The sequence below is a fragment of the Carettochelys insculpta genome, chromosome 1, assembly GCF_033958435.1.
Source record: "Carettochelys insculpta isolate YL-2023 chromosome 1, ASM3395843v1, whole genome shotgun sequence".
Lineage (NCBI taxonomy): Eukaryota > Metazoa > Chordata > Testudines > Carettochelyidae > Carettochelys > Carettochelys insculpta.
In genome coordinates, this window is record NC_134137.1 from 289,976,598 (window position 1) to 290,000,341 (window position 23,744).

General features: G+C 44.1%; 1 protein-coding gene across 5 annotated transcripts in view; it reads right to left on the reverse strand.

The window, feature by feature from the left end:
* Positions 1 to 5,571: 5,571 nt before the first annotated feature.
* TMPO (thymopoietin) overlaps positions 5,572 to 23,744 on the reverse strand; it is a 55,144-nt gene continuing 36,971 nt past the window's right edge. For 2 of the 5 annotated variants that reach the window (XM_075011501.1, XM_075011493.1), the window contains 3 exons: positions 23,549 to 23,659; positions 22,292 to 22,386; positions 5,572 to 7,672 (listed from right to left, as the gene is read on the reverse strand). In XM_075011501.1, the coding sequence (XP_074867602.1) occupies positions 7,405 to 7,672; positions 22,292 to 22,386; positions 23,549 to 23,659 (474 nt within the window). In that variant the 3' untranslated portion in view covers positions 5,572 to 7,404. Of the gene's footprint in view, positions 7,673 to 22,291; positions 22,387 to 23,548; positions 23,663 to 23,744 lie in introns of all 5 variants that reach the window. The other 3 variants (XM_075011519.1, XM_075011510.1, XM_075011483.1) reach the window with 2 other exon arrangements.

Below are 23,744 nucleotides of genomic sequence, written 5' to 3' on the forward strand. Positions count from 1 at the left end.
CAAAAGGCGTACTTTCTATCACCTCATTGTTCCAGGGAATTTGTAACATGAGAATGGCCATACTGTGTCAGATGGGTGATCTGTCTAGCCCAGAAGCCTCTCTCTCAAAAAAAGTAAGAATCATATTTTTAGAGGGAAGTTCAAGAAACTTTGAGGTAAGTATTATGGAATAAGATGCCCATAAGGATTTTTTTTTCCAAACCTCCCATCAGCCAGAGATTGACTTATGCCCTGATGCAAGATTTTATCCCTTCCAAACTCTCCTCCTGCCAACTGTATTTTCTCATTATCCACATGCATTTCTTCTCCAGAGCTAGGAGAGTCAGTCATTGTTCACCATTTGGCTTATTCCTGTGCAGCCATGAAGGCTTGATGGCCTGAAAGTCCAACATCAGAACGGATGTTATGAACCCATGTAATAGTGGATCTGTCTCTTGACCACCTCCAACCTTTGGTTAATTAAAATTTATCCTGGATGTTACAAGCCACCTGAGAAACAGCATTCACTGGAACATACTGTCATCCTTGCAACATGTCTGAAAACTAAGATGCCACCTGCAGACAATTTCTCTTGTAATCTATAACCCAAACATTCATAAAGATCTGCACTGTAAACAGGAAACTGTAAGCATTGTAGGTGTACAATGTCAGATTGTCCTCCTGATCTTCCCGCACCATTTAATCTCTATCTAGTAAGCCACACTTACGTTGGAATAAGAGTGTTCACATGAGAAGTTATACCAGTATAACTATCTCTCTTTTAACAAGTAACATTTCCCCATGCATATATGGCCTTATGCCAATGTCCAGAACATATCCCAAGGAAAAGAAAGAATTGTTAAATATTAGAGGCCAACTGAGGCTATTAAGAAAAGGTCACACAAAAATGGTTTTGTATCACAAGGAGGCACTTGAGCTAACATTCCAGATTGCCTCTGGAACAGCTCGTGGGCTTTAAATGAGCTTTAAATCTATTTCCAGACTTGTATAGGCCAAATATATATAACCTGAAACCTGTAATAAAAGATATGAAAGCATAAGGAAAAATGGATGGGAGAGAGCTGGAAATATTGACAAGTAAAAACTGGAAAAAAAAATCATAGTTAAAGCTATCATAGAACACCAGCCTTGCAACAAAATGTTCTATTAACAGAAGGTCCTTCGGAGGCTGTTACATAAACTAGGGAAAATATTCAACTGCTATGGACTAAGTATACTGCATGTTACTCAATGAGAATTTTCTCCCATGTTTATTGATTTTTGCCTTTGCTGATAAATCTGTTTGAGGTTTATATTCTGTATGAGTAGCATCTAGCCAAGTTGCAGACTTCCTCATGTTAAATATATATTACAAACAAAAAGGAAATACTATACTTTAATTGATATAGGTATTGTCCTATTCAGCCTCAGCTAACCCTCAATTTTAAATGGGTGCACAATAGCAAATACTGTAAGTACAGAGCAGGAGTTCAAGTACAGTTATGTTTATTGTTGCTTATTTTGCTAGGGGAATGCTCCAGGTAGAGCAGAAGTAACAGGAAAGGAAAAAAGGTTACCAAATAAAAAATGTTTGACACTGATTTTCTGATCCTGCCCCACTGAAATCAAGAGGAGATATAAGCAGTGATTTCCATGCTTGCCAAATAAAGCCCTAAGAGGGAGTGAAAAGTAACAGGTGGAGAAATGCATAAGAAAAAATGGGCAGAACAGTGTGAAACAAAAATAAGTGGAAACAGATGAGAGACTGTGAAGAGAGACCGACAAAGAGCAACTGATAATAGTAACTACTTATATTGATTTACTTTAACACGCTCACAATTTGTGCTATTCACAAAACAGCAGGCCTTTTGCGATCCGAGTATATCAGCCTGACATCAATGTGTGGTGACACCCCGCTTGCTGTCTGTCAGATACAAAGCTATGCACGTAGTCAGGTAAATCAATTTTAAGCCCTTTTTCTGCATTACAGAGTTTGTTGTTTGGTGAGCACATTATGACAATTTAGTTTTGCCTATACAAGACCAAACATTTTGTAATCTATGAAACTGTGTAACAACCCTGTAAAGATGTGGGAAATATCGTGGATCTGCTACATCATTTTAACAGTCCTTCCTAACAGGTCTGTTGAACTCAACCCACCCCTAGTACAAGCTCTATGATAAACACAGTGGCCAGAAATAACAACATACAGATAGTTCCCGACTTATGAACGGGTTACGTTCCAAACAGCTGGTCATACCTCGATTACAAAATTGGTCATAAGTCAGAAACACCTTTATGCTGTAATCCCTCGAGGTATGCGAGGGCTACATTCCATGCAACCATTGCGTATCTTGGATTTTATGTAAGTTGGGGAGGGCTTGAGTTGGGGCTCTGACAGCAGATGTGGGGGTTAAGCCTGGGGTAGGTTAGGGCAGTGGGGGTGCTGGGAGAATGAAGTTGAGCTGGGGCTTGCATGGGATTGGACCTGGGCAGCAGGGGATTGTGGTGCGGGTTGAGCCTGGCCAGGGGTTGGAGCCAGGGCTGCGGGGGTGGTAGGTAGGGGAGCTGGAGTCCTGTGCACCAGGAGTTGGGAGCTCCGGGTGCAGGTTGAAGCCAGAGCCCTGTGTGCTGGGAGTGTGAGCTAGGGCTGTGGGGATTGGGGAGAGTTGAACAGGGTGAAGTGGGGTGGCAGGGATTAGCTGGGGGGGGTAAAGCCTCATGTGCCTGCAGTGGCTGACAGCTGGAGCCCCACCGCATGCTGGGGGGATAAACTGGGGACAGTAGGGGTTGAGCCAGGCACAGCGGGGATTGAATAAGGGTGAATTGGGGCAGGTGTGGGTTGAGCAGGAAGGGGCAATAAAGCCCTGTGCACAGTGGCAGCAGCTGACAGGGCATAAACTGGGGCCACAGGAGGGAGGGATTGAGCCGGGTGAGGGGTTGAATGATGACTGCACTTGGGCAGGGTGGTTGAGTGGAGGGGGGCTGGAGCCTTGCTGGGAGCTGGAGTCCCGGGCACGGGTTGATGTTGTAGCCCCACAAGCAGCCTACCAATCAAAGCATCTCCTCTGCTGAGTGCTATTGTGACCTCTGGCCACAAAAAAGGGACTTTTATGTGGGGATGAGAGACTGCATTTTCCAATGGGATAAAAACAAAGGATTGAAAACAAGGAACTGTTCTCAATTCTAACATGAATCCCCACTCTAGCCTCACATAGGTCTAACTTCTCAAGTAAGGAGGCCTGAAGTTAGGAACCTGAATTCAGAAGTGCTGAGTACCAACTTTTCTTATAAGTAGGTGTGATCAACAATGCTCTAATTTTTTTATCCATGTGCAGCATAAATTTTGTGTGTACACCAAGGCATGTGTGGCTATGCACCACTCGCAGAAAAAAATGCTACCAGCTACGTGTCCTCTGTTAATCAGCTGGCAGCATTTGAATCTCTCCTGGGTGTCCACCAACATGCATAACTTACAGAGAACACTGGTGATCAGGCTGGTCAAAGTTCTTCTACAATTAGGGAAAGGTGACAAATTTGCTAAATCCATACCCCTGCCCAGGGCTTAGTTATGATGCTAAGAAGCTGTTATCAGCTTCACACTTGTACATCTCAGAGGCTGTCTTGACCCATAGCATTCAGAGGGATGGGTGGGATATGGTTGGTGGAAAGTCTAGCCCTTCCTTGGCATGGAGGGGCTCACAAATCAGCCTTGCAAGATGCTGTCTATCTGCAGCAAGATTCCCTTTCAAGTCACTGGCTCTCCTGGAACTTCCCAGTGTGTGGCCTCTTTACTTAAGAAGTGCCTCTGGACTTGGCATGTAGCAATTTAATGCACACATTTTACTTGGGCAAATTCAGACTGCATTGCTTGAGCAAGATGACATGTAGTTGAACAGACAGAAAACATAGCAATGTCAAGCCTATCTTGTGTGAACCACATTGGGCAGGCCCTACAGTGTGTTCCAAGTAAGGCAAGGTCAGCTGCAATACAGCTGCATTCTGGGCATAGGTCAATTTGGGGTAAGGGAAGAGTGTGACCTACAATTCAGATTGGGAGGTTTGAAGTACAGCAGGTTGATTTGTTTCTTAGGATGTAGGGTGTGTGGGGGGGAGACAACTTTGAAATGAACTCTTCTGGTCTGTAATGAATTTTTGTATTCACCTGTATGCAAAGAACACTAGGAACCTATTTTAATCCAACAGCAAAATGCTGATGTGCTTATAAGACATTGGAATGGTTTAGTAACTGTTAAGTGTTAATCAGTATTAGGGCTGTGGAATGGAACTCCTGCAAGGACCATCCTGGGAGAGGCAAATATCAAGTGGGATAACAGCAACCTTTTCTACGTCATCTCTGGGACTAAGATAGACAATTGCTAGCCGCTGTTATGAGGGCCCCATTCAGAGCCTGGCACAGCAGACAACACACATACATGCAGTCACATGGTCCTGCAGACACAGACACACACTGGCCTAAGTTATGGGAAATGCAGTGAGGCCTGTGATGGTCTACAAGGGGTTGGAATCTCTCATCAGGCAGAAGCATGATCACTGATATACCCGTGGTAGACAATTTGGTTGCTTTTGCAAGGCCGCATGGGAGGAGCTAAGGGATAATTTAGAGCAGAGGTAGAAGACGCACCTTCTAGCCATCATGCTAAACCTGGCTGTAAGTTTAAGGTGGCACCACTCTCAGTTCTGCTGGTTTCCCGTTAATAAAAATAATGTTGGTTTACCTTATAAATACTGGGTGGTAGTGGTGGCCTATAATGTACAGGCCAGATCTGATGCCTTCGGGTCCCTGCTGGCCTTAACCATATGCCTAAGGCATTCCAAAATGCAGTTAAGTGCCTATCTTACTCAATGATGGGGTCCAAGCCAGTTCCTGCTGGCTACATTAGGTAATTTTTTAGCTTTTGTGAATCACCTTCATAGGTGTGTCTCTCTCTCTCCCTGCACTGGTGGAGGAATCTAGGCACCCCATTCAGATTTGTGCATTGCACAGGGCCTCAAAGCTCCTGCAACTCTCAACACTGCAGTACTTTAGTCCCCTCACGGGTCTAGGCCTTAGTATGTTACCAAATGCTGGAGAGATGAGATGCAGTTGATCAGTAGAGGTATTAGGTCTTTGACAGATGACCTTTACTGGGCTTATGGCATTTGGCAAAAATGGATTCCAAGCTCAGAGAAGACTATTCCCAAATAAATTTGTTAGTCTTTAGAAGTGCCACAGGTCTCCCTCTTTTTATTGGCACATTTTTCAATAAAAGTATTGAGTAATTTCCACTGCAATCATTTGAAAGTGCATATGTTCAGCACCTTTAGAAAAGTTGCTAGTATAACTGAATTTTAACAAGTTAGTTTAGAGACCAGTCAATTCACAGGATAGTTTAATACATCTATACCAATCCATAGTTGGTTTTCTATGTCACAGCAAGAAGTGGAACAAAAGGTTTAAGTAAAAACAAAAATAGAGCAAAGCCCATCTTGGTAAAGTAGAGAAAAGATAGGCTCAGTTAACAACTTCTGTAAACAAGACATTTCCCTCCCCCCCGGCCCCCAACATAAAAAGGCAACTGGGCTCTGCTATTGGATTACACAAATTTTATTTTGGGAATATTTGTTTTACTTCAGTTTCAGAGGGCTTTCAAATTTGTTATATACTTCTACATGTTTAGATTATCTGAAGGGCTTTGCTTTTGCTTCTAGAATATGTTCCATCAATGACAAGACAGCATATTAAAAGTAACATTTGTTCAGTTCTCATGAAAATAAGCACTAACGTACACATTACATGATCTTTATTTTTCTACAATTTGACTCCAAACACTCATGTTTTCCATTAGTCTTCTAGGAGGATGAACACAAGTTTACTATTTGGATGATTAAGAACAGATTAAAAAGGATTAAATCAACTACTATAGACAAACTGTTTGCTGGCAAAGTAATAAGCTGCCTCTAATACATAAAGTTTCCGTAATAGCAACTATGAACTAAATATTGCATCATATCTAATTACAGTAAAAAAAAGGTACTCTAAGTTAATTTATATCCTAAGCTTTTTAAAAGAGAAAAGTACCACTTTTATAAAGATTACAATTGTAATTTTGTATAGATATGCAGTATGAGACAAACTTAAGTGCACCAATTTTATACATTCACTTTACAGTCCATTTGTATTTCAGACTTCACTGGTTGTGGAAAAAAATAAATTGCCTATAACTACGTTATGGAGTTTAGAATGTTTAGACATATTTCCACTGATAAAATACTCAACTGCATCCACAAGGAGTAATTTGAACCTAAATTAAAAAGTCAAACCATAATAATGCCCTCTTCACATCATAAGCATGACACTTCACGATATAGGGAGCATCCAAGATGAACTGAGAAATAATGCATTTTTACATGAATACCTGCAGGGAGTATTACCCTAAGTTGCACGGAAAAGACTTTCTACAAAATTATATTTGAACATAGCTCTGCAGTGATTTTATCTGCAGTCTGAATCATGCTGGTGAAAAGATTTAAGATGTAGCATAATGCTTTAGAATTTGAGTGCGTCAAAAAAAAAAAAAAAAAACAAAAAAAAAAACCCTGAATCACAGTATTTTGGTAGCAAATTGTATTGGATGCAAATTTTATTTCCACACATTTTACTAATAAATAAGTTCCTCTATAAAGACAGATCTGTTGCCAGTTAGATCTGTTACATCCCTACAAAACACTATTAAACACTAAAATAAAGGGCTACGATTAAAAAAAAAAAGTTATGCTTAAATGGAATTGCTAATGTTGCTAACATCTTACAGAAATGTATACAACAGGTTTACAGTTACATTTACTAAAAAGTTACAGTATTACAGAAGAGATTATTGCCATACTTTCCCTACAAACTACAATATCAAATTGAACTGAACAGTTACAGTAAAATGCATCCCAAAATGCACTTCCCTTTGTCACTGCAATATTATCTCCTGCCCACCTCACGCCCCTTGTGTAGTAGAGGAAAAAAGTACAACCTCTTTTCTGTACATAGTCAATGCATTTAAACAGTTTCACATTTTACTACATTTTTGCCTTTTCATCCTCCAAGTTTGCAAAAACAAATATACAATTTCTCAAAAATGAATTTAAAGATGTCCACATTAAAAAAATAACTACAAAAAGTCCCAGAGATCTAAAAAATGTTACTTGTATGGCACAAAGTGATCTCCTACAGTCCAGAAAAAGTTACTGAAGTCCATAAACTGTCTTTATTTTTGCTTCATTATTCAATTTGTCAAGTTGCACACATTTGTAAGCAGTCCTTGCGATGACAGTAGGGCAGAAGAGTTTTTTTTTTTTTTTTTCTTACAATTAAAAAAAAGGGAGACCAAGTTGGGTGTGCCATACAGACAATTATCAACCGGGGTACATACCTCATTTTAGATATTCAGAGAATGGATTTCCTTGGTTGGTTTCCATAGATTGATAAACCACAAACAAGAAGACTGACACAACAACAAATAGCAGAATCTTTATCCACATGGGAATGGAGCGTTTTTTTGTTGTTGGTTTCTCTGGCTTGACATTTGCTGGCGGAACATATTTTGGAACATACTTTGATGAGAAGCTTTCCTCCATTCTGAAATCACTGAGCTCTACAGGTCGGCCAGCTGCGCCTTTAATTGGTCTGCGGCAGCTAGCACTGTTAATTAGAAAAAAAAATTAGTCATCTGTTTAAGTGAGCAAGCTAAAGTATACAAAAGTTTTAGTTTAAACAGATGAAGGCCCTACTAAGGATCAGAATGCACATCAGATAATGTTGAAACCAATATGGATAAGTATTCAGAAACAGTTCTTATTTTAAATACCTCCCCCTCCTTATCACTGGTCTTTCAACTCTATATGAAGAAAGTCAGATTTATGTATCCTGTCTATCTGTATCAAGTAGAGCTGTCAAACTATTAAAATTGTGAATAACTGCAGTTTTAGTTATGGAGGTTAAAACCCCGAAGTCAAGCACTCCCTCATCCAGCATCATTGGACCACAAATCTTCCAGGACCAGAGAGAGTCCCAGGGCTAGGAGGAGGAGGAGGGGCCCACAGCAGGAGCCCAGGGCCAGGCAACCACTGCTGGTCTGACAGCAAGTTGGGGGTCCACTAGCATCCTGGGAGTAGTAGGGAGCTGTGGCTGGGGCTGCCTGGTTCATTGAAGCCATAGCTAGGGCTGGGTAGAAAGCTGCAGCTGGGGAGGGGTGATTAGGGCCAGGAACCAGCAGCTGGGCAAGGCAGAAATCTGCAGGAGACAGTGGGGAGGGGAGCCCAAGAGCAGGGCCGGAGGCCAGTAGTGGGGGCAGAACTGGCCTCCCTGGTCCTGTACTGCTGAGGGTGCCATACCAGGGAGGTTGAACCTGTACTGCTAAACAGAATGCAATTAGAAAAATCTTGGAATTTGTTTTCTACATTTAAGTACACTGATACCAATTACCAGAATATAAAGTCAGCACTGTACATCCTACATCACATAATAGTATTTCAGTTTACGTCATGCAAGTACTGTAGTGCAATCTGGCATGAAAGTGCAACTTACAAATATCACTGAACTCAAAAATAAAACAATGTAAAACTTAAGAGCCTACAAATCCACTAAGTTTGTTTTTACAGGAGCTAATGCTACTCTCATTTAAAATATCATCTTAAAGTGAGAACACTGCTGTTTGTGTGGCACTGTTGTAGCAGGTGTTGCAAGCTATTGCACATGGAAGTCTTAAGTTTTATGCCTCACTGTTCCTCAGGGTAATACATTTCATGCCAATTCAAAATGAATAAAGCTTGAGAAATGCATGAGGTATAATATATTTTCACTCAGGATGTTATAGAGCGAAGATAATAATGTGTTTTCTGAATTACGTCTGCTTGTTACTTTGTGTTTCACCTTCCCACCACCCAAAGACCATTTTACTTGTCCAGCTGACCATGGTAAACTGGATAAGGCACCACCACTGGCAAAATGATTTTAGTGATTAGTATTCTCTCCGCTTACGGAGCAGAGACTTTGGTAGAGATCTTAGGTTTCACTATCGTTCTCCCTTAGAGACGGAAGAGTAAATTGGTGCAATCAGTCAAACTAGGAGTGCCAAGATAAGAACATCTGCTTAGGGGAAGGACTGCTCTTCTTACCCTGCAATGGTACATAGCAAACAAACCCATACTAATAAAGAAAGTCTGATTTTACAAATATGGGGGCACACACACTCAGATATAGTTTGCTATTAGAATGTATATGCTTCTGAGGCATGCAGTGTTTAAAAATAAGTGCCCTGTAAAGCCAAGTTATCTGTTATATTCACTCAATTTCAATGAGCTACAACCACGTACTAAGGTAGGGGTGGGCATGATAAAGCCCAGGTGGCGGATCCGGCCCACCCATCCTTTTAATCCAGTCTGCAGCTGGCCCCACCACTATAGGGCGAGAGCTTCTGATGCTGCCTCCACCCCCAGCAAAAGGGAGCTGACAGATTCTGCTGGGAGCAGTGGCTGTGCAGCACAGTTTCTCGACTCCCCATTGGCTGGTTTCCGTTAACAGGGAGCTGAGAGATTATGATGAGTGAGAGCAGCATGGGAAATCTCCTCTGCCAGTGCAGAAAGCCACATGGAACAGTCAATGAGCTGGAGCTGCTGGCAGACAGAGAACACTGCCTTAAGAGTTCTGCTGGCCAAGAGCTGCTCAGTTAAGTGCCTGCCTCCGGTACCAGATCCCAGCTCCGTCCAAGACCTCTACCCCCCCACCCCCACCCCACAGCCTGCCCCCACCCCACAGCCTGCCCTGCACACATATACCCTCTCCTAGGTCTGCATCCCAATACCTGCCCAAAGTCACCCACACACATACCCCCTCAGACCAACCCGACCCCCTCTCTTGCACACCAATCCCTTACTTCAGGCTCCCTCCTGCACCTGGCCTACATCCAGACCCCACAGCCCTTCCATAGGAAGGCATGGCCCTTGACCACTTACCAAAATCTTGGAGTGGACCCCCTTCAACAAAAATTATTTCCCTCCCTTACTTTAAGGAAAGAGCCCTTTACTCTGATCTCATCTTATACTCCTAGTATGTGCTGCTACCAATGTCATCTATTTACAAAGCTCCTGGGCACAGACCACCTGTAATGTGTTTGCAGGACTACCACAACAGGAGAGGATAAGAACTATCAAAGAACAAAACAAAACAAAAGGTGTCTGGATGCAGAAGAATGAGTTCACTAGCACAAATTTCAGATTTCACATGCGAGTCAGGAAGCACACAAAGCCTTTGATATGCTGAACCTTGAAAGATTGGGCTACTTAGTATGGACGATGAGAGGAATATGATAGAAAAATGCAAAACAATGAATGGTATGGAAAAAATTCAGATGTTTCTTTACCTTCCTATATTATACAAGAAAAGAAGACTTAATGAAATTCAAATGCTCTCAAGATATTATGGCCAAAAGCTAAAGATTTAGAGTTGGATTTAGAACTGGAAGTTCCACACAGATAAGAAAAAAGATGCATGAATTGTGTTCGTGTCCATTCCATAGTAGGTGCGTGCGCTTGCCACATGGACCAATGCCAAGTTTTTCCCTCAGCAGTATCCAGCTCTGACTCCATTGGAGTGGCATTCACATGGCACGGTCTAAGGGGCTCCACCAGATTCCACCCCACCACCCCCCGCCCGCCCGCCAATCCTTTTTGCTGGAAGCCTCTGACAGCGAGGAAGGAGGGCAGGTCACAGAATGGACATAAGCAAAGCATCTCAAAAGAATGACAGTTATGGAATATGGGTAGGCCCATGAGCCTAGAAAGAACAAAGTAAAGATCCCACTGTGGAACAAGGGCCCAGCAGGAAAAAAGTCTCGAGGCCTTGCAAAAAATGTGACCACAATGCCACAAGAAAGCACTGTCCGACCTCCAATCAGTGGGTGAAAAGGTAGAGATGGCCATGATACACTCTGATGGAAGAGTGGGTCAGACCCTACGAACAAGGTGATGATCCAGAGAGGGCGGGGAGTTTGTGTGTTCCAACGAACCCAGGAGCAATGCTGTAAGGAATCTCATACTCCAGCAGTGTCATCCATGGTGGCCAGGTCCAGAAAGAGGATCAAGACAAAGAATGGTCTGAAAGTCCAACAGCAGAACAGGAGGAGGAGAGCCAAGGTAAAGCTAAAACATGGTTGCAAAGGCAGAAGAAGGCTGCAGCAGACAAAAAGACACCCAGTCACCTTGGATCCCAGGCCATTTGGACCTTAGCCTTCTATCTGTCAAGAACTGTGTGGTGGCTGCAATGCAACAGTGCCCCTCACTCCCATGCTAAAAGAAGTCACGCACAGGCATTTCTCTCTCTGCATACTCCTCTTCTAAACTTAAGCCCTATGACCACTGGTGACAGGAGCAGGATTGTTAAATCTGGAAGCTTTTAGTCATGGACCAGCACATAGGTGGAGGATACATGTATTTGTCATTCCATTTCGAGGACTGAGGTGGTAGAAAAGTCCAGCTGCTGCATCCATGATTGAGCAGCCCTATTTAAGATCTGCTCTGCTCAGCTGACATGGGGAGGGGGCTAGAAAAGGTGCCCTGAACATAGTCCCACCTCAACCCTGACTAGGTAACTGTCGGGGCGGGGGGGTTCACCTCTATGCAGTCAAAATCTAAACAAACTTTGGAACATGGAATATTTGAACTCTGATGGACAACCCAGACAGTGAGCAACCCAAAAGATGCACAACAATTACTGTATGTGAGCAGTGACAATTCAACATTAATATAGGTGCCCTGTCAGAAACATGTGGTCCAGAAGGACAGCTAAGAGTAGACATTTTTCTGGAAAGGAACCCTAAATGAAGAAAAATAAATTCATGGAGTAGGATTTGCCATCAAAAACAAGCTGACAGAAAATCCTATCTGAAATCCCTGTTGACATCAATGAACATCTCACAACTCTGCTTGAAACTTGCCAAAAGCCAACACACAAGCACTGACAATTATACACCAAATCTAAATGCTAAAAGGGGACATGAAAGAAGTTTACTCACTTTGTGCAGTAATGATGGTTCTTAGAGATGTGTTCCCCGCCCCCTCATGGGTGCTCCATGGTAGGTGTTGGACTCACCCAGCATCACAGCATGGAGACTTGTTTTTAAAAGCAGCACTAAGTATTGCTGCGCATGTGCAATCCCAGTACACGCTGTTTGTGCCAGTAGGGATTGTGTGCACAGCCTGCTCTCTCCTCTGTTACTTCACTGACGCCCTAGCTACATATACTGCACCGAATGGAGCGGAGGAGGGCAGGACATGGAGCACCCACAGAGACACACATCTCACAGGATCACTGTTACTGCATGAAGTGAATATTCTTTTTTGTGTGACATCCCTGTGGGTGCTCCAGGGTAGGTGACTGAAGAGCAGTACCCCTAACTGGATGGTGGATGTTGATTCCGTGCATCTAGTATAGACAGTACTGTTTAGCCTACTGCCAAGTCTTTGTCTACATGAGACTGTATTGTGTAGTGGGTCAAGGTGTGGTCAGAGTACCACATAGCTGCAAAACATATGCCCTGTAATGATGATCCCTTTAGGAAGGCTTAACGTTACTACTGATCTCAGAACACTGCTCTCAAAAATGCTGTCGATGGTTTATTTCGAAAAGAATAGCACCGCGTTATACATGCGGATATAAGTCTCTATATGTGTTTGGGATAACAGGGGCTATCCCTATGACCTTTCTGCGTTTGTGATTTTCTGAAGTGCGTCCCGTCTATGTAGAAGGATATCACCCTTCTCATACCCAATGGCTACGTCTACACGTGAAGCCAACATCGAAATAGGCGCTGCGAGGGAACGTCTACACGCCAAAGTAGCACACATCGAAATAAGGGTGCCAGGCACAGCTGCAGACAGGGTCACAGGGCAGACTCAACAGCAAGCCACTCCCTTAAAGGGCCCCTTCCAGACAGTTGCACTAAACACCACAAGATACACAGAGCTGACAACTGGTTGCAGACCCTGTGCCTGCAGCATGGATCCCCAGCTGCCGCAGCAGCAGCCAGAAGCCCTGGGCTAAGGGCTGCTGCCCACGGTGACCATAGAGCCCCGCAGGGGCTGGAGAGAGAGCATCTCTCAACCCCTCAGCTGATGGCCGCCATGGCGGACCCCGCTATTTCAAAGTTGTGGGACGCGCAACGACTACACGGTCCCTACTTCGACGTTGAATGTCGAAGTAGGGCGCTATTCCTATCCCCTCATGGGGTTAGCGACTTCGACGTCTCGCCGCCTAACGTCGAAGTTAACTTCGAAATAGCGCCCGGCGTGTGTAGCCGTGACGGGTGCTATTTCGAAGTTAGTGCCGCTACTTCGAAGTAGCGTGCACGTGTAGACACGGCTAATGTGTGCAGTTTGACCTCTGTATGGGACGCATGAGGCTTAGGGAAAAAGGTAGGAAGGATTATAGGTTCAATGATGCGGAACAGAGCATGCCTTTCGGTAGAGAGAGGAGGGAAGGGAGGGTTTGTAATACTACTTTGTGTTTGTGGGAGATTGCATATGGTGAAGAATCAGTCAAAGCAGCTGCTATCTCGCTCATGCTTCGAACTGATGTTACAGCCACTAAAAGCAGGGGTTTTCATTGTTAAACACAGCTAGAGAAAGTGTGGCCGTTAACTTGAATGGCGTCCTTCATACCTTGATGGGGCCAAGTCCCAAGCTGGAGATACAGGTTTATGAGGAGGCGTGTTTTGTAAGCTTTTGCTAAACCTCTTTACAATTGGATGAGTGAACACAAATAAGCCTTCTACAGGTGGATGGAAGGCTGTAATTCCGAAAAAGGTGACTTTTGAGTAAATACAGTGATAGGCGAGTATCCTTTAGCTAAAAGAATATAGTCAAGTATCAGAGACGTAGCCGTGTTAGTCAGTATCTTCCAAAACAAGAAGTCTTGGGGCACCTTATAGACTAGCAGATATTTTGGAGCATAAGCTTTCATAGGCAACCCCTGCCGCCACGCCCCCACCCCATGCATCTGACAAAGCGGGTCTTTGTCCACGAAAGGTTATGCTCCAAAACATTTGTTTTGCATTCTGTTTCTCATCTGCTTTGTGACAACAGATCTCGCATTTGTTGGAAGTAGTGGTGTGCACACAGTAACCAGGCCATCAGATGAGGGTACGCAGTCTGGGGTGAAGCGTGGAACCTTTGTTCTGAGGGAGCAAGTCTGGATGGCTGAGAAGTAGGTAAGGAGGATGAGGGAAAAAAAAAAACAAAACACAGATCTGTCTGGCTCACGTTGGAGCAATGAGGATAATTCATGCTCCATCTGGATTTTCCTGAGGACTCTGGCAATCAGAGGAATGGGCGGAAAGGCATAAAAGGAGGAGTATTTTCCAGGAGAGGAGAAAGGCATCCCTCAGACATTTGTGGCCCTTGCCTGCTCTCTAATAATACTGGCTGCATTTGGGGTTTTCTGGTGTTGAGAAGAGAAGAGGAGATCTATGAGTGGGTGGCCCCACATCTGAAAGAGGTGTTGGATCACTTCATGACGGAGCTCCCATTTGTAGTCCAAAAGAGAAATGGCGACTTAGAGTCTGCAAGTGAGTTGCTCATGCCTGGCAGGTATGATGCTGTGAGCACGACATTGTGCCCAATAGACCAGTTCCATAGTTTTATGGCCTCTGCACAAAGCAATTGTGACTGGCCCCTCACTGACAAATCGATATAAAACATCATTGTGGTATTATCTTGTTTTGAGCATGCAGCAGAACATGCTTGCAAGCACTGAAAAAGCCACACATAGCTTGAGGTTGATGTGCAGTCTGTGTCCTTGGTCCAATCGACCATGGACGTGATACTGCTGGCACTGCACTCCCCAGCCAAGTGTCTATCATAAGTTGAGTTAGTTGGGCCAGGCCTCTACTAGACTGTTATGTTCTTGGGTCCACCTTTCAAGGCACTGACACCAGTCACGTCTGAAGGCAATGAAAAATGTAGCCAAGCATTGGGGATAACATTAAGTAGGGGCCACCATGTGGCAGAGGAGACAAAACGCATGTAAGAATGGGAGTCACAGAGCTGACGGCAAGTTGTGATACAAGGCACTGTGTGGGGAGATAAGTTCAAGTGCTTGTGGAGTCGAGTCACGCTACTACGAAGTCGATGCCAGCGGTAGGCTCCATTTGGCGATGGAGATGAGGGACCCAAGAGACTGTCGGAGCTGTCTCGTGAATTGTACCATGGCTCTTGTAATGTCTTGTGATGGACAATGAAGGAGGCAGTCAGATATGGGGAATAGGCTGATGCCTTCCCATTCAAGGTGCGCCGCTACTGGTGCGATGGATTTTGGCAGATACTCTGGGGGCAGCTGAAAGTCCAAAGAGAAGTACTCCATATTGACAATGTTGTGCTTTGCCTTTGGAGTACAAAAGGCATCTGTGAGCAGGGTGAATGGTGACGTGGAAATAAAATGGGTTGAGGGTTGCAAACCAGTCCCCCTCCTCCAGTGCAGAGATTATAGAGGACAGTGTGGTCATTTTGAAGCACTGTGTGAGATTAGATTTGTTCAGCTGCCAGAGATCTAGGATGGGTCTCCAGCCCCCTCTTTTCTTTTAGAAAGTAGTTTGAATAAAATCCTTTCCCTTGATGTTGTTTAGGAACTTCTTCTATGGCTGTAATTTGTAGAAGGTGCAGTACTTCAAGATGCAGTAAGTTCTCGTGGGAAGGGTCCCTGAAGAGGGTGAATAAGGCAAGGGGAAAATGTTGGAGGGACGGAGAATAGAGAGATAGTACATCCCTGTCTGTGGTTACTAGCATCCACCAATAGTAAAAGGGAAGTAAGCAGTGGTGGAATAGTTGACAGTTGTGCACTGGAGAACACAGGAGGTTTGACAAGCCCTCAACCAGAACTTCAAGCCTGCTGTTTTGAGGCTGGTGGAAGTGCTGGGCAGTTATTTGGGAGCTTGTGCCTCTGATTTCATCGTCTACTAGTATGGCATTGATACTATTTATAGGATTGTCTTGTGAATGATTGATCCTTGTATCTGTGATATGGGGGGTACCTCCTTTTATGGGAATGTAAACTCCTCCATTTCAAAAGTGGTTTGTGTCTCCTTGCTCGAATGTAAGACGTCTGCTTTTGTTGCAAAGAGCTTGAGTTTTTCCAATGGTAAGTCTTCCACCTCAACTTGTAGTTTTCGGAACACCTACTGCCATTAGGATCTTCTCATAGCAGTGTCTGTGGCTATGGCTGTGGTATCAGCAGAGTCTAATGCCATCTGCAATGCTGTTTTTGCTACAGTGTGGCCTTCCTGAACTATAGATTTCAGGGTAGGTCTCTTGTCTTCAGGGAGAGGAGACTAACTGAGATGGTTTAGCATAACTGTCAAAATCATGATTTGTTAAAAGTGCTAAATAATTAGCTATGCATAGCTGAATCATAGAAGACTAATAGATCCTTTTACCAAATTGCTCTAGGCATTTATGCTCCTCATCAGCAGGGGTATTTCTATATATTGATGATTTTGCTCAGTGGTTTGCAGCATCTACTACTAGAGAATTTGGTTGTGGGTTTAAAAATAAAATCCATGCCCTTTGACAGGACAAAATATTTTCTCTCAGCTCCTTCATTGGTGGGTGTAGCTGTAGCAGGGTTTCATCTGACTTCATCTGCTGCCTCCAGTATAGCCTGATCAAGTAGTAGGGCTACTCTGGCTGTTGTAGGTGGTTAAGTTTTTTAGATGATTGTGTTGTCTTGTATTTCTGTTAGAGGAGTCTCCTGGCTGACCACCCTTTTAAACAGATCTTGGAATAGTCTCAGGTCACCAGGAGAAGAATGGTGAATGGCTGAGAGTGCTTCTCTGTGACACATCAGATTCAACGGTTGGCGAGTCAGGAGGAAGGTGTGACTTTAGATCACCCACAACGTGGGTATCATACTTTTCTCTTTCTCCCAGTGGGTGAGGAGACACTGGCACAACGGAGGGAACCCTTTAGTGATGCCTAATGGGAATGCTGTAACAACAAAGCACTCAATGTGACTGAGGTCTAGAGTAAAAAGGCTCATGCAGATAGTGATGATCTCAGTAATAATGCAATGAATGAGTTGCACTCAGGAATGAGCGTTGTGACAAAAATGCAGTTCTACAGTCATAATATCTATTATCCCTAAAAGAGTGTGGTGATGTGAGTGGTTAGTCAATTTCCAGAAGCACTATGGGTGAGCAATCTCTGTATGCTGCACTGTAAGGGGAGTGAGGTGATTGATAATACCTCAATGCCTTGTAATAAGGATGACAGCCACATGCACTCTCTCTGTAGTGGTACAGTGGACTGGGGGATGTTTCATGGTGGGGCCCCCCCCCCACATGGTAATCTAGTTAAAGGTAGGCAGGCTATGGTTCTGAAGGAAATCTGTTAGGTTTTGCCTGACTTTCCAGGCTGTCACTGGTGAGACCTGGTGTTGCACCAGGGTTCAATGTTGCTCCTCCAGTGCTGGGAGAGAGCACGCAGCATCACATGCTCCTTCAGCACTGGCAACAGCAGCCACTGCTTGTCTGTTGGTACCAGCAATGGTTGCTTAGCCTCTTCTGGCATTGCTGGTGCCACAGGGGGTTGAAGCTGCTTTCGCCAAGGTGCAGCTTTTAAGTTTAGAGCCAGTTCATCTCCCTTGCTTATAATGGGTAGGGAGTAAAGTGGGAGAAGACTTACTGTTTGCCTTAGTCCCCAGTGAGGAGATAGCATCCCTGACAGAAGGAAGGTCTGGCAGCAGCTCAAGAGCTTTATCAAAAAAGGGAGCACTTTCAGCTGCAGCTCCCTGTCCTTTCTAGTTCTCATAGTTCAGCTTGCAGTGAGTATTTGAGAACTGTGAGCCTCTCTGAGGCAACGAATACATTCTGAGTGCCAGTCTATGGCAGGCATAGGATCCCGGCACGTAGAGAATGTTTAAAGCTCAGTGTTACTGACTTGTTTCTTATGGTCTTCTATTTTTGGGGGGCGGGGGTGGGTGGGTGGAGGGGTTAAGGGGAGGGGCTAGTAACCAGTCACTTCAGCAAATTACGTATGATAAACATTGAAACTGACAAGAAAGAAGCTCCTCCTATTTTTGTATGCAACAAACCACTACCTTATAAAACAAACAAAGAACAAGCACTTATAGAAATAAGAAAGTGGTAAGTAGACACTATATATTCTCTATCTACAGGTCTGAGAAGAGAGCTGAACTCAGTCTGCAACGGAGGGCGTTTATGAAGGATCTGAGGAGAGAGCAGAGTTGTGCGCACAATCCCTAGTGATGTGAATGGCATGCTCTGGGATCACATGTGCAGCTCCACAGAGTGCTGCTAAGAAAAAAAAGAAAGTTTCCTTGCCGTGGGGCTGGGTGAGCCCAACGCATACTGTGGAACCACCACAGGGACTGCACTCAAAGTAGGAGAAGTTCTACACCCAACTAGGCATAGTTCTGAAAGACATCCCCAAAGACAAGGTTAGTCTCTGTGGATTTCCAATGCCAGGACTGGAAGAGACATGGACCTCTGGCAGCCTACCATTGGGAAAGGAGTTGGCAACAGCAACTCCAGTGGAGTGGTCCTCCTTATAAATGTGAAGCACATGGAGCTTACCACTACAAACGCCCTCTTCCACCAGAAAAACAAATTTAAGACCTCAAGGCAACATCCTCAAAGCCCTGGCACTTCATAGAGGGTCATCATCCATGCTTGGGATTGGCGCTGAGGTCCTTCTCATATGTGCAATGACTAGTGCTGATGACTGCTGGACACCACCTTATTTGATCCACAATGGCAATTAGGACGGTCACTGAACACAGAAGTCAGAGGATACACACCTGAAAAAAGGATCAATGTACAAGGCTTGAAGGACCCCATCAGATGAAGTGACTTTCAGATAGTGCTTCAAAGGAAGCTGCTGACAGCACCCCCTGAAAATATGGAGGAACACTGGTGTCTATTGAAAAATGCCATCATTTAAGCTTGTGGAGAAACCATTGGCTACCAGTCCAGGAAGCATCACGACTAGTTTGATGAGAATGATGTGGAAATTGTACACCAGATATAGGCAAAAAGGAAAGCCCTGAGGGACTGGCAAACTGACATTAACTGCACAACAGAGAAGCACAGGATAAGGCCAAGGCAAAAGTCCAATGTAAAACAAGCACTCTGAAAAAACACGGTCATGGACTGGAAAGCACAAGAACTCCAGCATCTCACAGATATCAACCATAAGAGGGTTCCTTCAATGCTACCAGAGCTGTTTATGGACTGAGAAACCATGGAATCAGTCTCCTGAGATCCAAGGATGGCACCCTACTCTTGAAGGACAACGAAGCCATTGCTCTTGCTGGACGGAGCACTATAATGAGTTCTTGAACCACCCCTCCACCATGGTCCTAGAATCCCTTTATCAAATTCCTCTACAGCTGTCGAGGGAAGATCTTGCAACACTTCCTACCCTGAGTGAAGTCCAAGCTGCCATCAAAGTGATGAAGTGCAACAAGGCAATCAGACTAGATGAAATCCCCACTGAAGTCTTCAAAGAAGGTGGACCAGAGCTCCACAAACAACTCCACCTCCTAAGATCTGGGATAGGGAACAGATGCTGCAAGATTTCAGAGATACACTGATCATCAGTCTCTTCGAGAAGGGCGACAAGTCAGACTGTGGAAACTATTGTGGCCTTCACCTCATGAGAATCCTAAATATATCTTGGGAGGACAAGCGCACAAACACTACTGTTCTAGAAGAGTCAAACATGACCAGCATAGAAGCCATTATCATCCATCAACAACTTCATTGGCCTGGTCACATGGCTTGGATGTCCATTAGCACCTCCCAGAACAGATTCTTGTGTCCTTCCTTCAGGTGTGAAAACAGAATGTTGGGGGCCCAGCAAAAATGATAAGGAGATGCCAAAAGCACGTAAGAAAAAAGTGCAACATCAGCATCAACACTTGGGAGACCGTTGCCCAAGGCCATCCCTAATGGAGAATGGTAATCTGCGAGGAGGTGACAATTGAGAAGTCCTGCCACAGTGCAGTGAGGAGGGGGAGAACAAAAAAGAGCATCAAAACACTGCACCCACACCCCTCCAAACCTGCTCCTTCTGCATTAGGATCTGCAGCTCCAGAGTCAGGCTTATTAGCCACTGATGGACTCACAAAATAGGAGGGCGACATGAAGACATCCTACTTCTTATTAAGTGACTGCCAAGAGTGTTAGACCCTGGTTCTGAGATTCAGTGATTAGTCGAAGATGGACTGCACAGAACACCAAGGAGATGCCACACACAGATGTCCACCAAGAAAATTTTGATCATGTGACCAACTAAGTTGGTCTGGTTGAGGGCTTCCTATTTCCTAATAGGTCCTGTTGGACCTCCTCCAAGCAGGTTTGCTCCTCAGGTTTTAGATACAAAACATCCCTGATGAGTTGGAGGAGCAAGGTTGGGATGTAGGAGCAGTGATACTGTGTCAGTAGGTCTAGCTGGTTAGGGCCCAGGGAGGGGCCACTGACAGGTTCATCCTATTTAGAAACCTGGGAAGTGGGCACATGTAAGCCCATCCAGCCTAGTGGGAGGGACTACTGGACCCACGGACCAAATGATTCTGTGGGACAACTAATGGAAAAAGAAGGGTTAGGAGTGCAGGTCACTGGTTCAAAATGAGGAAGCCAGAGGGGGACACCAAGCAGAGAACCCTCAGACAGTACCCATTACTCTTTGAAGCTGTTTAGAGAGTAACTGTGGATGCCACCCAGAGGAATTCTCCTTGGCATGTGAGATGAGTGAGAGAGGAGTGGAAAAACAGGCACCACAGTCACAGAACACCCTATTGTCCAGCATCCTCCTCCTGGCATTATTGATAGCAACTTTGGTCAGGGCCAGGAGAAAGCTGATAAGGAGACCCTGCAACTCTGTGGGGCCACAGATTGGGTGCACGTAAATGCAAAGGCTGGGGGTGGAGGGGGGAAAGAGAGGAAATGCAGCCAGAATCTCAGGAGGTTCTAGAATAGCAGCTGCAAACCTGTCGCATGCAAGGTAGCTGCCAGTTTAATGAGCATATCAAATGAGTGCTGGTGGGTGTATGCCAAGATAAGTGGGTGCACGAGCAGGTTGGAAAGGCAGGGTGAACACCCCCGTCCCCCCCAGCCCTCAGCAAAGGGTTCCATGGATACCATGATGCCAGCCATGGGACTGGCTTTGGTGTCAGTTATGTAAACTGCATCACAATCAGGAAACTCTGCTCTGTACCAGAGCTTCTGTTATCTGGTGACCAGGATCTGGTGACACAGCAGCTCCTGTTTGAATTGTGCTAGTCGCTGTACATGTAAATATATATACTGCTCCGAATGGGATGCAAGTCTTGACTTGGACTGCCTGCGAGTCCAGATCGCAATGTATGGGATGGGTTAAATTGCTTGACTTGAGCTGGGTCCCAACTCCCCAAAGGGAAAGTTGAGCTGCCTGGCCTGGGTCACCCCCAGCCCTTTCCTTCCTCTTAGAAGGAGTACAAAGCCGTTCTCTTACATTCTTTTTGGCTTCTTAAAGCTATGAAAGACTACCGAGTTCAGCAGGACACTGCGCCCAGATGTCAGTGCTAGGATACCAAGTTGGACCTTTGTTCTAATGCCAGAGTAAGCACCAACTCCATCAAAACTTTATTACCCTGATCTTGAAGGACTTGCAGATATACTTGTTACATAGGTACTTGGACACAGGGCATGGAAGACAGCTACTGGGAGGATTGTTCATAGGCACAGGGCATTTGCATCTATCACGAGGCTTGACACCTGGTGAGTGGGGCATATCACATTCTCCCAGCTGAGTCCCAGTCAGGACTAACAAAAGCTCTAAATAACCATAAACAGCTAACTTACAAGCTCTACAAGTTTGTAAGAATGGAAATGAAACAACGCTAGCTGAAGCTGAAGCTGTTTTGTAACTGGCAACAAGACAGAACTGAAGGTGTATGTGGGGGTGGGATTTGGCAGTGCACTTTATACTGTGCCATGCAGAAGTGACTACAGAGGGCACCAGAGCTGGTTCTCTACAGATTCTTCCAGCACTGGGGCATGTGGTGAGCACATACACATAAAATGGAAGAGACATTAAAAGCTCTGGAATAACAGTGAGTTGTATTTGATAGGAAGTCTAGACCACCTAGCTCTATGGCATGCCACAGAACACAGATTAACTCTTAGAGATTGCCTAGCAATACAACCTAATTAAATCCAGAAGGGGGAAAAAAAAAGCCACTAAGAAAAGCCACAGGATACTGCAATCATACCTTATTCCTGTAGGTGTTGATACTTCATATGGGAACATTTCCTTAAGAATGTCTCTTTCTACTCTTCTTTCTTCTGCAACAGCTTTTTCCACCATCTAGGGGAACAAACAATTATAAGCCTTATCAAAAATCAAGAGAAGGAGAGGGAAAAAGTTATAGAACAGATATTTAGGAGTGACCATAACCCTAAGTGATATGGAGGGAGAACTTGGTTCACCCAGTGAATATTAAGAAATCTTTCCTGGTTTTTTTACATCGCTGGTTTAAACTTTGTTACTGGCAGTTGTCTACTCATGTTTGGTGTCCAGAGGCATTCAGCACTGTCCTCAGTTTCCTTCAATATGAAGAATACTTTGTGGTTACTTATGCAGTACTTCTACACCAAACAAAGCATATGTTCAAAAAGCATTAGTTGTCACCTCTATCATGGCTGTATTGAGCAGATCGCTATACTGGTGACACTGGTCATGCACAATCCATTTATGGGGACAACTTGTATCCTCTTGGTGTAGTAAGTGAAAGTGCTGCAATATAGCAAAACACTAACTAAAAAGGCTCACTGGGTTTTAGACAGTAAAACACTAATAAATGTAATAGGTATCACTTCAGTGCCCAGTCAGATCTGTTACCAACATGGTGTCAGATTCTGTGTATGCAAATGAGGTAGCCCATTTCACATAATACATGAAAATGGACACAACTGAAAGATCGACTAGTTTTTAAATTAAAATATTTAACTTTAAGAATGAGTTATTCAAAAATGAACAACAGAAATCAGTTGAATTTATTGTTTAACAAGCTGTCAGAGGCAGACACATTTTACCTATTAAAAGAAGAGGCAGATCTACTCCATTAATGTTACTTAGGAGGCTTATTTTAAACCAAAAGCCTTCAATTTGATATAAGTTCAGCAGACCTAGATCAACTTTTCAAAATTCAAGAGCCACATAACCCAAATCAACTAAATTGACAGGTATATTTTAAAAAAGCAGAAACATGCTACACTGAAAACAGAAGTAGCACAAAAACTGCAAACATGAATACAGAAATGCAGATGGTCTTAAAGCTAAGCAGGTGTTTTACTGGTAAACCTTCTGAACCCTAAAATCACCAGTCAAGTCATGGGGTACAATGCTAGTTTGATCTGAATATCAAGGTGATGCTTCTAAGAGAACTACACCCTCTTTTCCACTGTGGGAGAGAATAAAGGATTCTGCCCAGAAAGAATGATAGCAATCCAAATTTTAATTCATTTACTTCAGATGTCATCAATGGTTTCTTTGGTGTTCTTCTGGGTAAGTTTGAGAGTTCACTGATTGACACTGTAGGAGATGCATGCTTGAAATTTCCAGGAACCCTATTGACAACCTGCTGAGATTCAAAAATTGTTCAGACTCAATTAGCCAAAATACAATTGGGGTGGGGGGAGAGACAATCTTTGTTAAACATTTGG